Below are 17,770 nucleotides of genomic sequence, written 5' to 3'. Positions count from 1 at the left end.
ATTAGTGTAAAGATTTTTTTTACATGCAGTTTTTTCCAAGCTCCAATAATTTTGAAAATTAATGGATTTAAAGTCAATGGACCAAATGTTATGTCGTTGATATTTTATCGTCACATTACATGTATGGTTTACGAACTTAGATACTTAGATTAAAGGCCTTAATGTGCTCGGTAAATTATCAGTTTCATGGGAATATACAAGAAATTTACATAAAAATACGCAATAAGTATGACTCCGTTTTTTCTGTATGCATATAATTAATTCATGGTAATGTAAAAGTATGTGTAACGAATTTTTCACCACACTATGTTGTGTTTAGCTGTTTTACATACGTTAATTGGTGGCTGAAAGTTATGTTTTGCTGCCCATGCCAGTTGTCATCGTCATATAGGGGCCGAGCAGGCGTTTACATCCCTAGGGCCGCAAAATCACTTGTTTGCTTATTTACTTAAAACATTAATGTATATTAAATGCACAAGCTGTATCCATGGCATTGCAATAGACTTGTTTTTTTGTCACAGCTGTCAAGACAACTATTTATTGTTATTTTTGATTTTGCTGATTCCTCAAAATATTTCACACTAGCAGAGTACCCGTCCTTCGTACGGGGTTGGCATATAAGTTTGAATTGCTTATTGCAGTTATACTCAAGCTTTGCGTTTACAATGGGGGAGGACAAAGTTTGATAAAATTTGCTTCTTTAAATTGACAGTATACTATGGTATTACACATCTACCATAGCCAATAATGTTCTACCTCTTCACCTAAACAATAACGAAAAATAAAGTATTACAATGTTGCTGCTTAGTTCAAATTAGCTGTTTACATAAATGCAAAAAAATATAGTGCTGCACCCTGTTGGTAAATCTTATAACTTTTTAATGCTTTTGTATATCATAGAACCAACTTTTTTAGATGAAACAGCTGACTAAATTCTTTAATTCCATTTAAATATGAATACTCATAAGGTCAACATGGGGAACTACAGAGCCATTGGGGTGGAGCCCGAAGGGATTTTCGAGATAAGAATGTGCTTATATGTTAATCAGGAATGTGAGCTATCATCTTGCCAAATTTCAGCCCAATCCATCCAGTGGTTTATGCGTGATCGACCTTCAAACAAACAAACAAACACACAAACTCTCACATTTATAATATTAGTAAGATAAATAAGAGGGACGTTATATTGCAAAACATACTTGGGTGAAAAATAGCGTTCGTACCACGAGCCAAAATGGGTTTGCAGCTCTCGATCGTTTCACGTTCTTAACTTCGTCTCGAACTTAAAACCCGATCTCGAGTCGGCAAAACGTCACTTTCAGCCCTAGGTACGAAATATACTATTTTTTACGGAGGATTTAGAGACCCAAAGATTCTCACCCCGTTGCGAAGCACGGGCAGAAACACTATAGTTAATTATAAGATTACTGTCTTTACTGTTTTGTCTGTACATTGCGTAGATTCATGAAGTGTTTGGTTATTTCTACGTCTTATATAATAAGAAAGCCGAACCGAGTCTTATGTCAATATCTGTACGTTTGTTTGATTGTTTCTGTCATTGTGTCTGTAACGCCAAAATTCCAATTCACGTGTCCTACCTTGAGAAATCTAGAGTACCGTTGATGATCCAAATAGTTTTGTAATTGTTTGAATAAATTTGCCAAGTTTGATGAAAATATATCAATAAACAAGCAAACTACAACATTTTACAATATTCTTTATAAGAATAACATGGGGATTTTAAATTTACAATTTTTGAATTTGTCCTGTTACCAATAGCCGTACAAAAACACTTTGATATACTAAATTATTTGTTTTTTAAGCTATTTAAAAAGGTCTGGATATAAATTGGGAAATTTTGTATTTTTAAGGTAATGTTTTTCTCCATTTCATATATTAGTAACAACTAGGTGAAACCCGTCGAAATCGACGGTTACTCTCAAGGCTTACGCTAATTCATCTACGGAAAGTTAGGTTAAGTGGAATGTACTTTAAGTAGTTGCTTAAATAGTATTTACTCTTTATGCCTTTTTATAGCCGAAATGTCGTGTTATTTTCAATCATGTTAACAACCCAGTGGTCCGCGGTCCGTAATATAGGATACTGCAAATAATTTCTCAAGATAGGTACGTACCATTTTAGGCAAGGTTTCTGTCTTTGGATGTTATTAGACATGATAAGAGCACAATAAACTTCTTCTGCAGATAGGCCTAAATAATCTGCTGGAGAAATATAAGCCGAATTATAAATGTTACAATGCGAGTTCAAGCATTTTGTAACTATATGGGTAAGTTACATAGTATTTTTTTAGGCTGCTGCTCAGTGCACTTTAAGAATATATATTTTAGAGAAAAATTAAATGGTTTTTGTTGCTGAGTAGCGCTAGTAAACATGTGCAACCCATTTTGTTATTCTAATAACATTAAAAGGCTCTCTAAGAGTTCAAACTCTTATTTGTATACATATCTATATTATGTGTTCACTATGATGAATGAATACTTTATAGCAACCTCTCTGAAAAGTATGTAGTAAATTGCAGATTTACAGCCTAATGACTTTCTAAATCGTGCTCATATTTCTACATAAATATTGTAAAATGTTTTATCCAGTTGCTGTAAACTACTATTAATTTAACAAAATATGGACAACGTGCCCTTCTGCACTTGTATTATTTTGTATTGTATTACACATTCGACTATTTTTCCAATGATTGAAAACATGTATGGCAATAATCTCATGAACCTATGATGATCTGTAGAATAATATGATAAAATATAGGCAAAAGTGGTGAAAAAGGCAGACAACAACCCGTAAAACAGATATTAGATAGTTCAATAAGAAATTATTGTAAGAGTTCTGTGATAAAAGGAATTTCCTCTGATTTCGTAATGAAACGTTATATTGCAAAATATTACATGATACAGAAGAAAATCAATTTTAAAATCAGAAAATAACATTGCAAATACTTCTTCTGGACAACTCAGTAACTCCCAATAAATGTGTGTTGTTTAAAACACAATTTAAAAATTAACAGCTGTTTCATTAAAAAGTATTATATGGCCAAAATGTAAACAAAGCTGTCGAGGGATCTTTAAAGGCTTCTGGGGCAGAGCCCTAAGCGAATTTACTTCGTTCATCTTTTGATAACTCATCTACAGACCAAGACCTTTCTTTGGACACCTCTACCAAGTTTCTACGCCCAGCCGTTCTCTCAAATTAGTGGAGACAAAGTTTCCAATTAAATATTCCCCCATATTAAAGATTCCCCCATGTTAATCTTATGGGAGAAAACCCAACTTTGATGAAAGATCCTGCCAAACTAATAAAGATATCAAAAACGAAACACACTTTGCAAAACTGCAGATCAGGGCCATTGTTTTGACATTTTAATCATCAAAATCGGTCCAAAAATGTGGGAGGAGTTCTGTTTACAAAAATCGGCTTAGCGTATTATACAGCGAACACATAACAAAATAGAAGCGCTACTCGGAGCGCAGGAGCGTGGCAGTCTTACTAGCCGGCGAAACGGACAAAGATGGCGGCGCTAGCCTACCTATTGGGGAAATAAATATGTGCACTCGAGTTTGAGCCTAAATATCTCAGAGATGAATAATCCAATTTTGTTGAAACAAAAATTAAATATAAGCTGGTTTAAATACATTTTACGTGGTGGCAATAAAAAAAATCCGTTTACCAGAAAAATTTATATTGTTGAAAGATCCTAAAAAGTACCAGGTTTTAGGAAACTCTGCACTAACACTGAAGTTTAAAATTTAATTGTAAACAAACCACTAAGCCATTTGGCCTGCCAGTTGCGGGAGAAATTTTTGTTTACAAATATATATCTAACTTATATTGGAGATATTGGCAATGAATGATGAAATTTATAACTAATTTTAAAAGTTCAAAAAGGCCAATATATAATAAATTGTTTACTAAACAATTTATTATAATACTAGCAGAGTACCCGTCCTTCGTACGGGGTTGGCATATAAGTATCAAATGCTTATAGCAGTTATGAGTGAGGACATGGTTTAAGAAATTTCGGTTCTTTTTGAAGTTCGTTCGCTACGCTCACTCACCTTTAGGTTGGAGCTCGTTCGCTGCGCTCACTTTCCTTCAGGTTAGCTCGTTCGCTACGCTCACTTGCCTTCAGGTTAGCTCGTTCGCTACGCTCACTCGCCTCCAGGTTGAAGTTCGTTCGCTACGCTCACTCACCTTTTGCTGTTGTCATAAATGTAAAAGAAATAATAGTGCTAGTGCTGAACCCTGTTGGTAATCCTTGTAACTTTTAATGCTATTGAACATCATAGAACAGAACCAACTTGTTTAATTGAAACAGCTGTTGAGATTCATTAATTCCATTTCTCATAAGGTTAACATGGGAAACTCCAGAGCCACTGGGGCGGAGCCCCGAAGGATTTTTGGGATAAAAATATGCCTATATGTTAATCGGGAATGTGAGCTATCATCATGCCAAATTTCAGCCCGATCCGACCAGTAGTTTTTGAGATTAGCTCATACAAACACACACACAGACACCACCTCTTCTTTATAATAGTATAGATAGATAGATAGATAGATTATTATTATATTGGCCTTTTTGAACTTTTAAAATTAGTTATACATTTCATCAATATATATCTGTTTAGAAAACACATTTGTTCGCATTATTAATCTGTCATATTGGTGTTGTTTCTTGTGTCACGACAAACACGATGATATTTTGAACGAAATTTTTAGCGTCTTATTAACGATGTTAGCATACGTTTTAAAAATAAACATCAGGATAAAAACTATCGTGAGAAAAAATTTTAAAATGCATGGAACTGTTAACAATAAATCTACCAATAAGCCATTCAAATTTCAGAAAGATTGGCTTAGTGGTTTGTTTACAATTAAGTTTTAAACTTCAGTGTTAGTGCAGAGTTTCTTAAAAACCGGTACTTTTTAGAATCTTTCAACTATAAAAATTTTTCTGGTAAACGGAATTTTTTTATTGTTAGGCCTACCACGTAAAATGTATTTAAACCAGTTTATATTTAATTTTTGTCTCAACAAAATCGGATAATTAATCTCAAGAGATATTTAGGCTCAAACTCAAGCACATATTTATTTCCCCGACAGTAGTCCCGGCGTGTGCAGCGCGCTAGTTGTCTGCTATGCTTGATGAGAATAGTGTAGATAATGTAGTGTAAAGGAAAACAATGTAATTGAGGACTTGACGAACAAAGTACTTGGACAATGTGTAGGAGTAAATTTGTTTCCAAACAGTACATATTTCTCAGGATATGAAACAATATGGACAAAAATCATTTTTGTTTAGTACCTAATTAAAATTATTGCTCAAAAATATTTCAATGTTAGAGTTCGCTACTACTGTAAAATAAGTAATGAAAGTCTTCACAAAAATAAAATCAGGCAATATCTCAATAAAACTGTAATTTTTCTGGGACAATGAATTGAGTGTAATTTTACAAATATATTTGGGAAGTTTAATTTAACTTGACAGAATTATCTTTAAGTTATCTTGGATGATATTGAAAGCTAATTAGTCCTTAAAAAGTTGTGCTAAACGGTTGAAAGTTCTACATAGACAATATATTTAAAATTTCTTTAATATTTACAATATTACAGTACAACAGTATAAAACATTAAAACACTGCATGCTAAATGTATAGACGACGGCCCGGCGGCGCAGCGGGCGTGGCGCGGAGCAGCGGCAATGGACCCCTTTTGTACCTGATTTTTTTGAAAACCAACATGATAAAAATTTTTGGTGAATCGGATAGTTAAATTTGGTTATTTATCCACAACTTTCCTGCTGACGAAATTTCTCTGACAAAAAATAAAAAATTTCCTCGCAATACAACTTTTTCATGTCTGAATCTGAAAAATTAAACTACATAAGTATTAAACATAATCATAACTAATAATTTTATATTAACACCATCGTTTTCCTCAGTATCATATCTACAAGTATGCAAAATTTCAGAATTTTTTGTCAACTATTAATGTTGTTTATGATCGTGTATTTGTCGCGGGGTTTTTAATGCGAACTGTGCTCGCGGGTCTTGGATTCAGGCTGTATGACGGACCAAGATGGCGGATTTGGCCACGCTTTCAGTGCATTTGGTTAAACGCCGTGTCCTCTCTATCTATTATTATTATTATGTGCTCGCTGGTATTATACAGGGTTATTACAAATGATGTTCCTGATTTTGGTTATAAATATTACTGGGTTAATTTGTTTCAAGACTATTTTAGTTGGTACCATTGGAAAGAAAAACTCATAAAGTTTCACATTGGTTTGGGTGCATATCAGCTGTTTGTCAAGTCAATTGTTGTAAGTGTTGTGTAATGGTTGAATTTGGAGGCAGGAAAGCTTTTTGCCAGTTGGAATATTACATGAACCAATCTGTTATTAGCGTGCAACGACACTTTAGAGCCTGGTTTAACGATGATCCTGCTTGTAACCACTATATTGGCAAGTGACACTCGAAATTTAAGAGAAATGGCTGCATTTGAATGTTACTTGTAGTAGGGCTGAACTTGACAATGTGCTGCCTGAGATATGGAACGAGCTCGGTGGTCCGAATAATGACACACCCCTGAACTGGCCTACAAGATCTCCGGACATCACCCCATGTATTTTTTTCTTGTGGGGATACATCAAAGATAAGACGTACAATCACCATTATCAGATAGCATACTTGAGATCCAGCAACGGATTACCAATGCTATCGAAACAATAGACCTAGACACACTTTTAAAAGTCTAGCAAGAGCTTGACTACATTATTGACATCTGTCGTACCACAAGGGGTTCCCGTATCGAGCATTTACAGTTCTGTGTATCTGTGTCGAAACTTTTTGAGTTTTTCAAAAGTTGTAACCATTTTATTTCTTTGTATAACAAATAAAACTATATTTTATGTATCTTTGAAATCATTAACATCATTTGTAATAACCCTGTAGGCTATATATAGATATGTATAGTATCAAATTCAGTAATAGCATTAACTACTGTATTTAAACCTTAACACAAGTGTTTATATAGTCAATGAGGCTACTGGTGCTACCGCTGATGGCTTATGCATGTGTACGTTAGTAGCTAGCAGACAATTTGCCAACTAGGAATATGAAATCAGCTGTTCCCCGTCCTCACTGTCACGGTTGCTCGCCTAGCATGTCAACAGCTTACTGCTGTAAAAATTGGGTGAGGTGACAGTAACTTTTCCTAGTACGCTTCTTTACCATGATATCTGCCAATTCAATTTTGTCCTAAAAAATGAAAATGTATACACATCTCTAAGATTTGTTGCCAACTGACAAGCAATTCAAATAAAAAAAAACTATTGTTTATCATCCCTGCAAAACAGCTAATAATTCATGTTCAAATTTTCATCAGAATTCCGTTAGTTTAAATCAACGATCACATAAGACCAATAGATGGAGCACGCCCCTTGGGCGTATCTAACATACAAGCAGCTGAAGCCAGGTCCGCCATCTTAGTGCAGGTTAGAAGTGGTAGATGCTAATGAAAACGGCACCAAAACTCAATGTCCAGCTTCAAAATAACTTGACATTTAGCCTATTTAGACTAAATGTAAATCGTTGAAACTTCGTATGAAAGATGTCAATTAGTCTAGGACACTATTGGTTCTAATTAAAAGCTTAAAAGTTTATATTTTCTATTTATATCTTGAAATAAAGTTGGTACTTTTAAATGAGTTTTAAAATATTACATAAAAAAGTTCGTCGGCTGCTACTGTTTTTATTTTTTGGTCAGGTAAGTTAAAAAAACAGTGGATTTTGTGGCTAAAGAGCTCAATTTCTTGGATCATAATTTTTTTAAATTTTATAAAGGAGAGTTGTATAAAGAGTTTCAGAAACCATCTTGTGACTGAAAATACATTGTAAACCAAACACCAAACCTTTTTTTTATTTCACCCAAAAAAGTTTTTGTTGTTAATTATGTAAACTAACTTTTTGTAAGATACGGTAAACGCTAGAAAACAAATTAAAAGCGTATTTTAAAGGTCATTGTTCAACCGTCATGAATTGTTACATACCAAACTTTAGGGCCTATTGGTGACATTGTGAGGGGGGGGATTGGAAGTCTAAATTTAGTTCATTACAATTACAGTACGTCAATGACCTTGAGCTCTGCTAGTAAGATGCCGTGGTATGGTGGCGTGGCGGGGAGAAGAGTAAAAGGGGATTAATTATTATAGTTCATGCTTAGTCATTCGCCATTACCCACAAACAAACTTATTTCAAGCCTAAAATGAAGAATGTAGATCTAACTTCTATATTCGTTTGGAAAACGTCAGTCTTAGAGGCAAGATGCCTGCGCAGTCCATCACAAGTTACTATATTTACTACTTTTTTTAGTAAGCCTATGTGTCGATTATGTATCTTGTACAATGTAAAATCAAGATGACGTTGTTCAGACTAAGATAAGTTTGGACTTCCTTGTGTGACCAAAATAGTCGCCTACAGAGCAACAGGAGAATCTACCATTTCTTATAAAATTAGTTTTATCGACATTTGCAGACAGTTCTATATAATTGTTTTTAAGGAAACTCAAAATCTTTTAACAATCATAAATTAATATGATTTGAATTTTTTTTGCCTCCTACAAATGAAATACCATGTCCATATTGGGCCTCTGGTCCTGTTAATACAATTTTGTGAAGGGTTTTTTTTTGTAATTTAAAACTATATCATTGCACAAGCATTTTCAAGGACTCTCTGCAGTTTTGCGTACTCTTGCAACTACTAATTCAAAAATTCAAGAATCAGTTTGGTGACCAATAGTCCAGCAGCTAGCTATACTTTAGTGTGCAAACTTGCGTATACTCAATATTCTTGCATAACGTTTTAGTTTGATGTCTAGGGAGTTTAAAAAACCTGGGTGTTTACCTCCTACCCCCCACGTTTTCCGGCTATGACGTAATCAAAATGGCGGTCATTGATTTTTAAAAAGCGTATATTTTGCAAACTATTTGTCGGATCAGAATGAACTTTTTTTTATTTGAAAGATAAGTTTAAATGCTATCTGTTTTACATTTACACATTTGTTGTATGTTTAGTAAATATTTTGTAATTTTGCAAAAACCTGTATTTTTTAATATTTTTGTGTTATTTTTGTTTGTAACGTTTTATTGATACAGTATATCAAAAACCACCAATGTAAAAAGTTGTAGAACATTTAAAAAGCTTTACAAAACTACCAAATTCAATATGTTTTACTCAAAATATTACGTCAGGAAACTAGATAAATCTCATAAAAACACCTATTTTGGCGCAAAAATGCCTATTAGTCCGGCATCTAGGGCAGTGCACAAGTCTTATATAGACAGTTTTACCATTCAATGTTGATCTATGTGTTTAAATAAGTGTTTTGAACTCGGGTGTCACTTCTGCACCCACTGCAGTTTCCGGTTATGACGTCATCAAAATGGCGGAAAAAGCTATATTAAAAATAACTATATTTTACACATACCATGTATCGGATCAGAATGAACTTTTTTTTGTTTGAAAGATAAGTTTACATGCTATCTTTCATACATTTCCACTTTTGTTGTATGTTTAGTGCATTTTTCGTAATTTTGCAAAAACCTAGGCTATATTTTTAAATATTTTTGTGTTATTTTTGTTGATTACGTTTTATTGATACAATATATCAGAAATAACTTAAAGAGAAGGTTGTAGCACGTTAAAAGGGCTTTACAAAAATACCGAATTCGATATGCTTTACTCAAAGGATTACGTCAAGAAACTAGAAAAATCGTACTAAACAACCTAATTTGGCGCAAAAACTCATATAAATCCGACACCGATGGCTGTGTACGAGTCATATATATTCATATATATATGTATGAAAGATAGCATGTAAACTTATCTTTCAAACAAAAAAAAGTTCATTCCGATGAGATCTATCTAGTTTCCTGACGTAATATTTTGAGTAAAACATATCGAATTTGGTAGTTTTGTAAAGCTTTTTAAATGTTCTACAACTTTTTCCATTGGTGGTTTTTGGTATACTGTATCAATAAAACGTTACAAACAAAAATAACACAAAAATATTAAAAAATACAGGTTTTTGCAAAATTACGAAATATTTACTAAACATACAACAAATGTGTGCAACAGATAGCATTTAAACTTATCTTTCAAATAAAAAAAAGTTCATTCTGATCCGACAAATAGTTTGCAAAATATACGCTTTTTAAAAATCATTGGCTGTCATTTTGATTAAGTCATAGCCGGAAAACGTGGGGGGTAGGAGGTAAACACCCAGGTTTTTTAAACTCCCTAGACATCAAACTAAAACGTTATGCAAGAATATTGAGTATACACAAGTTTGCACACTAAAGTATAGCTAGCTGCAGGACTACAATTAAAAATAATGTGTTGATACATTATAAAAATTAAACTGTTATTGTTAAATATCATAGTTTTTTAGGGTGGGACTGGAAATTTATGCTATATTATAGATTTGCATTCATAGTAGAACATTATAGACTTTAAGTAAACCAACAGAAAAAAAGATTGTTTAGAATTTTCAAGTTCATTTTAGAACAAACTGTTTGCTCCGCCTCCCAGTTAACTAAAAAGTTAAAGAAGTAGAAACATATTAAATAAATAATAAGAATAAGTGAAGTTAAATAAAACATAGTGTGTTTTTAAAAAAACATTACACAAACTTCACGGATGCCAATATATTCCCAACCATACTAGGAATTTCCTAAAATTGATATTGTATGTTGAATTAGGTTTATTATCAATAAAGTTGAGAATACTAAAGGTTAACATTGAATAATAAAATACATTTGTATTAAAGTAACAGATATATTGACAAAATTGTAAAACGATTGTATAATATCAAGCAATATCAAATTATTTACAGTATCACGGTTACAACTTTTAAACTACTCTTGTTATGACTCAAAGTTAACGTCTTTAGGTGTGTTCGTGTTCTATGTACTTATTTATTAAATGACGACCTTCATATATGGAAGTGAATAACGACGCCTTGTACGGCCTGAAGATGGTTCCCTGTGAACCGAAACTATAGTTGCCACAAGCAGCATATTGGATTACTGAATGCAGGTATTTAAACCATTATAAATAGTCTTTAGGAACTTTCATTTTATGCTTTTGTTGGTGGAGACTGGTTAAAACACCACAGTAGGTTTTGCAAATATGATTGTGAGATGATATATTATCTGAACTAGTTTATGTGTGTTGATAATAATATGTATTTTAATTTAAGTACTTTATTTGATTCGGTTATGTGTTTACCTCATATACAGGGGTGCCCAGAGGGGGGGACCATGGCGTGTTTGCGCCACATGAATTTTTGGGGGGGGGGAACTTCTTTAGGGAGATTTTGGGGGGGGGGATATTTTTTTGTTAGCTGTCATAATGAATGTAGAATTTTGTATAATCAGACTGAAAAACTTTGTCTAAGTAGCTCAACAATCAACACCAACAACATTCTGCCATTCGTAATTAAGATTGCTTCTAAGAATGGTAAAACGCACCTTATCAGACAATCCTTAATATGTACTAGTGTCGACTTTTTTTATTCTGTGTTCGCTGACTTTTACTTGCTACATATGCTTTGGTGGTTCTTTAACTCCACCATCGTTGACGTCTTAGGCCTTTAAAAAGATCCACTTCTGGAGGTGTCGTCAGAATATGTTACAAACATTTAACACAAAACGATTACAGATATGCCTATCAATGCACAAGAGTACATTGGCACGGGCAGGACTGGAAGTAAACTGAATCAGTTCAGGTTATGGCGGACCGACGTGGTCTCTGGATTGTCGTCTGTTTTGTGCGTTTTCATCAGCTGTTATTTTGGACTAGTGTTGAAAATATAATGGGATTCATAACTAATTGAGTGTTTTCACTCAAAAATTGTGTGCTATCCCTAGTTTTATTTATTTATATACCGGTATTCCAAAGTATAAGTTTATTTCTCTTCCAAAGTATTTAATAAATTTCTTTTCACGCAGTAATGTAGAATTTCGAGACCATCATTTATATCCAGCATAAATATTGGTTATTATTGTCAATAGTTTTGAATGGAAAACTCAATTATGAATCCCATTATATTTTTAACACTCTCCTCTGTCACTACAATTAGTCCTAACATCTGTTGAAAACGCAGACGACAATCCAGAGGCCACGCCGGTCTGTCATAACCTGATTCAGTTTACTTCCAGTCCTGCCCGCAGCAATGTCCTCGCATGAATTGATAGGAATATCTGTAATCGTTTTGTGTTTTGTGTTGAATGTTTGTAACATATTCTGACGACACCTCCAGAAGTCGATCCTTTTGTAAGTCTGACGATGGTGGATGTTACATATGTAAGTCTACATATGTTAAAGAACCGCCAAAACATATGTAGCAAGTAAAATACGACACTACCGTACATATATTATTAGGGATTGTCTGACAAGATGCGTTTCTACCACTATTAGTCATAAAAGGCAATCCTGGGGCTATCAAAATGAATTATAAGATTACTTCGTCACAAAAACCTTTTGTGCTAGTGGCAATTAAGGTATTTTGTGTATTTTGCCCGGCGATTTTTGTAGAAGGCAGTCTGGGAGTGGCGAGCAATAAGTCTGCCCTATTTCGTGACTCTCTGCCTATAATTTTGAAACCAGATACTTTTTGTCAAAATATTATTAATGCTCTTTAAGCTGTTTGAATTCTTAAGCCCTGTAAAAATTAATGCCACCTAATATAGTGGACAGTTACAATACTGTGTTGGAGTAGAGTAATTCACCGAGTATGTTGAGCACATGTTGGCTGACAATACAGTTTCTGAATTGTAAATTGAAAAACTTCTAATTTGTCCGTTAGTTAGATATAATGATGTATTGTTAAATGACGTTTCCTATTAAACATTTAATATTGATTATCAGCAGGTTTGTTTTTCTTTACCTCAAGTTTACTAAAGACTTGAAATGCTCGTTTTATGAGGTAAAGGGGAAATTGCCAGATACATTGGCAGGTGGAAGATAGGTTTAAATAGACGGCAGCATAAATTGGGGGGGACTACTCCTTTGGCTTGGGGGGGGGGGTTGCGCCTCTGGGTTTGGGGGGGATGGGCACCTCTGCTCATATAACATTTGAACATGGATTGAAACATTAGATGTCTTTGGAATACTCTGAGAGTGAGATGCAAAACATAACTTTCAGCAATGATGCATCAAAATCTACCTTTACTGAGTGATTCAGAAATGTAATTGTAAAATATTTTGTCAACATGACTAGAATGTTAATAAAATAGATGTATCAGCACGAAATAGTTTGTAAGATAAAAAATTAGAAGACAGAACAATTATAAGAAGGACAACTTATATAGTGTTCTAACCTAAAACATTGTTATTGTTTCAATGTAAAAATTCAATTAATTGATACAAAATAACTATGTTACCAATTTATGTTTGTAAACAAAAGTAAATTTTTCAATAGTGTCATAAAATCAATTTAAATAATTATTTACTACACAAAATATTTGTAATGTAAAACATAGTTCACCACTCGGAGCAAAAGTATATTATTTATGGTACTTAAATTGTTTTATATTACGTGGCAGTACAGTATTATTAGTTTATTAGTTGCTTGTTGCACTGTTCTACACACTGCTCAAGCGAAGCGCTACAACTCATTAAGTGGCATCCTGTTCACACACTGTTGATATATACTGAATTGCGGCATGGTGCCACTATTTAGAGTGTAGGCTGGCGCGAGAATTGGCAACATAGCATTAGGAAAGTTATAGTTCCAGCGGGCGGCGCGAGGCGCGCTAGCTACCTGTATGGTTTCGTGTTCCACAATTCGGCGTGTACCTGCGCTACTTAAACTCACATCACCGAGTTCAAAAATACTCAATTGTGGCATGTGATGTTTAAACAACGTAATAATACTGGAAACCCCAAAAAATGATCGAATTAGCTGTGGCACCCTGAAAAAGGTGCCACAGTACGGCCACGTGCCTGTGAAGGATGCCACTATTCGGTGAATACAGACACACACACACACACACACAGACAGACACACAGACATCACTTCAAAAACCACTTTTTTGGGTTCAGGGGGACCCAAAACGGATATATCCACTCAAAACTCAAACTCGAAAATTTTGACAAAAACAATTACATTCTCCATATACTATAGTGGGAGAAAGTAAAAAAGAAGAATTTTATAACATATTTAAACGTGTAATGTAGGTACCTAATTTATACCATTATCATATAATGTACAGAAAATATATGTTTGTTCTTTTATATTTGTGAGACGCATGCAATAAGTTCAATGAGTGCAATGGCCTACCTTGTTGGATTAGTAAAATATCTTCATCTTCATTGGAATAATTGTTTTGCCATTTTGCCCCTGTAATAAAACATTTGCCAATTGAGATTTTTTTCACTCTAGATCTCAGATTGAAATCACAGAGTATTTGTTGGTATAAAACTGTATAGTGAACTTGGTGTTTCAGAACATCGGAGGTCCAGAGCCACCATCCAATCGACCCCGACTTCTGTACGTCGTCCGTCTTGATAATAATTCTATCAATCTAAGTCAGGTAAGCTATTACATAACATATACGTTTTTTATTGTTTTACTAGCCTTAGGCTATTTTTACTTTCTCCCCCTATACCATAGTATATGGAGAAAGTATTGTTTTCGTCAAAATTTTCGAGTTTGAGTTTTGAGTGGATATATTCGTTTTGGGCCCCCCTGGACCCAAAAAAGTGGTTTTCGAAGTGATGTCTGTGTGTGTGTGTGTGTGTGTGTCTGTGTGTCCGTGTGTCTGTGTGTCTGGATGTGTACAGAGCTAGAGACTACACCTGTGGTCCGATTTCGATGAAATTTGGTATGTAGGTTCTAATCCATGGTATCTCCAGGCGTTTTTTTCATTTTTTTGAAATTTTGATTTTTAATGGGGATTTTCCCATAAAAACCCATAAAAAACCGGAAAAATTGGATTTTCTCAAAAATGGCCCGAACGATTTTGATAAAAACTTAGTATGTTGTAGCCCTTTAAATTCTGAACAAAATGGTACAAATCCCATTTCTGTAAAAATTACGGTTCAAAAGTTATGGTAAATTATGTTATTTTCCCATAAAAACCCCATAAAATAAAGAAAAATAGGATTTTAGACAAAAATCTGGTTTTTATTTGACATAGTATGTTATGGTCCTTACAATTTTGATAGTTTTTTTCATTTTTTAGAAATTTTTATTTTTAATGGGTATTTTCCCATAAAACCCCATAAAATAACGGAAAAATAAGATTTTCCCAAAAATGGCCTGAACGATTTTGATAAAAATTCAGTATGTTATAGTCCTTTATATTCTGAACAAAATGGTACAAATCACATTTCTGTAAATATTACGGTTCAAAAGTTATTGAAAATTATGCTATTTTCCCATAAAAACCCCATAAAATAACGGAAAATCACATTTTCCCAAAATTGGCTCAAACGATTTTGATAAAAATTTAGTATGTTATAGTCCTTTAAATTCTGAAAAAAATCTTACAAATCCCATTTCCGTATATTTACTCTCACCGCTTACACATGATAAAGGTTGTTGACGAACTTATGGGAGAAAGTATGTGTCAGAATGCTGATGCCGTTTATTTTTCAATAGGAAAAGATAGCTTTTAAAGATAGGCATAACATTTGGTCCCAATTTATATAAAAGGAAAGCTGGGACGATTTGACCCACTTACATCTTAGAATTTTCTTTTGGAGGCGCCCCTAAACAATAATACAGGGAGCGGCAGAAATATTTGACGGTTTTCAAGCGAGTACAGTCCGGCAGCCAAGTGGAGGAGGGTGGTGGAGAGCGGCTCATTCTCAAGGCCAAGTGACCCCATTTCAGTCCCCATAGAGCAGTGGACCGGTATACATCGCGCGTTTGTCGTGGAGGCGTATTTTAAAAATGGCGATTCTGTTGTTGATACGCAACGTAAGTTTCGTAGGCATTTTAATGTGGCTCGTGGGGAACCTATCCCATCCCGAAACACAATCGGATACCTTAAGATCCACAGGATCAACTGCAAAACGTAGGCCTACAGGCTGTCCAAGGTCAGTGAGGACACCGGAGAACGTGGAGCGAGTGCGACAAACTGTGCTAACGAGCCCGCATCGCCCGGCGTGTGGACAAGCTGCTGCTCATGGCATGTCTGAGCGCTCTATTCGACGAATTTTGCTGAAGTTTTTGGACGATTGCTATTTTATATGGGTGAAAGTGAAGGTCTGAGTGCACTCAGACTCTATTCGTCGAATAGAGCGCTCAGACATGCCATGAGCAGCAGCTTGTCCACGCGCCGGGCGATGCGGGCTCGTTAGCACAGTTTGTCGCACTCGCTCCACGTTCTCCGGCGTCCTCACTGACCTTGGACGGCCTGTAGGCCTACGTTTTGCAGTTGATCCTGTGGATCTTAAGGTATCCGATTGTGTTTCGGGATGGGATAGGTTCCCCACGAGCCACATTAAAATGACTACGAAACTTACATTGCGTATCAACAACAGAATCGCGCCATTTTTAAAATACGCCCCCACGACAAACGCGCGATGTATACCGGTCCACTGCTCTATGGGGACTGAAATGGGGTCACTTGGCCTTGAAAATGAGCCGCTCCCCACCACCCTCCTCCACTTGGCTACCGGACTGTACTCGCTTGAAAACCGTCAGATATTTCTGCCGCTCCCTGTATTAATTGTTTTTTATTATTTTACTAGCTGGCCCGACAGACGTCGTCCTGTCCTAATGTGGTCTTATGTCAAATGCTCGTTCATTTTCAAGATGAGCTCGTTCGCATGGCTCAATCACGTCCTGGTTGAAGTTCGTTCGCTATGCCTACTCACCTTTAGGTTGGAGCTCGTTCGCTGCGCTCACTTGCCTTCAGGTTAGCTTGTTCGCTACGCTAACTCGCCTCGAGTTTGAAGTTGGTTCGCTACGCTCACTCACCTTTTGGTTGCAATATTAGCTGTTGTCAAAAATTAAAAACTGTTAAAACTGTTGGTAAACCTATTAATTTTTTATTGCTATTGAACTTCACAGAATCATATTGTTTAGTTGAACCAGCTTTTAAGATTCTTTAATTCCGTTTAAATATGAGTACTCATAAGGTTAACATGGGAAACTCCAAAGCCACTGGGGCGGAGTAGAGGTGGGAACGAAGTACTGGAATCGTTACTTTGTAATCGTTACATGGTTGGTGCTAAAGTAATCGTTACTCAAGTATCAGAGTACCGGTTCCGATTACTTCAATATAGTAGCAAATCGATGTGCCTGGAATCGTTAAGAGAAGATGATTCCATGCCGTTTCGATTCCGTAAATGAGTCCAGCTACCAGCTTGCTTGACAAGCGAGATAACCCCATTCCACAGTCCAGTCCAACACTTATAAATTTTGGATTGGAGTTGATCCCAAAGAGCTTCGTTTCGCTCCGTTTAACTAACTCTGCCGCCGCCTCGCTCCCGTGGGTGAACAGTTGATGTTTTTGAATGCGAAATCCAAATCAGTTTATCGGATTAAATTAATCCACTATGATTTGAAAATAATGTTAGTTAAAATTGTGTTAATTACAATGTGCAAAAACATATCTCGTAGTTTTGCTTATTCTAACCTTCCTTAGAATGATTTAATTGTTACAAATTACTACAGTAATTGATTGTATAAATTTGTATAATAATATACAAATTTAAATTAATGATAGATT

The 17,770-nt window shown here is 35.0% G+C and overlaps 1 protein-coding gene across 1 annotated transcript in view; it reads left to right on the top strand.

The window, feature by feature from the left end:
- The window catches only part of LOC129003275 (pre-piRNA 3'-exonuclease trimmer-like), a 242,907-nt gene that overhangs the window by 119,145 nt on the left and 105,992 nt on the right, over positions 1-17,770 (top strand). The window contains exon 10 of the mRNA XM_054431591.1: positions 14,534-14,620. Coding sequence (XP_054287566.1) covers positions 14,534-14,620 — 87 coding nt within the window. The remainder of the gene's footprint in view (positions 1-14,533; positions 14,621-17,770) is intronic.

Source organism: Macrosteles quadrilineatus, unplaced genomic scaffold (assembly GCF_028750875.1).
Source record: "Macrosteles quadrilineatus isolate MER2022 unplaced genomic scaffold, UCM_ALF_1.0 Scaffold_1__1_contigs__length_201487025, whole genome shotgun sequence".
Taxonomy (NCBI): domain Eukaryota; kingdom Metazoa; phylum Arthropoda; class Insecta; order Hemiptera; family Cicadellidae; genus Macrosteles; species Macrosteles quadrilineatus.
The sequence above is the reverse complement of the archived record's forward strand: the minus strand, read 5'-3'. Positions and strand labels throughout refer to the sequence as shown.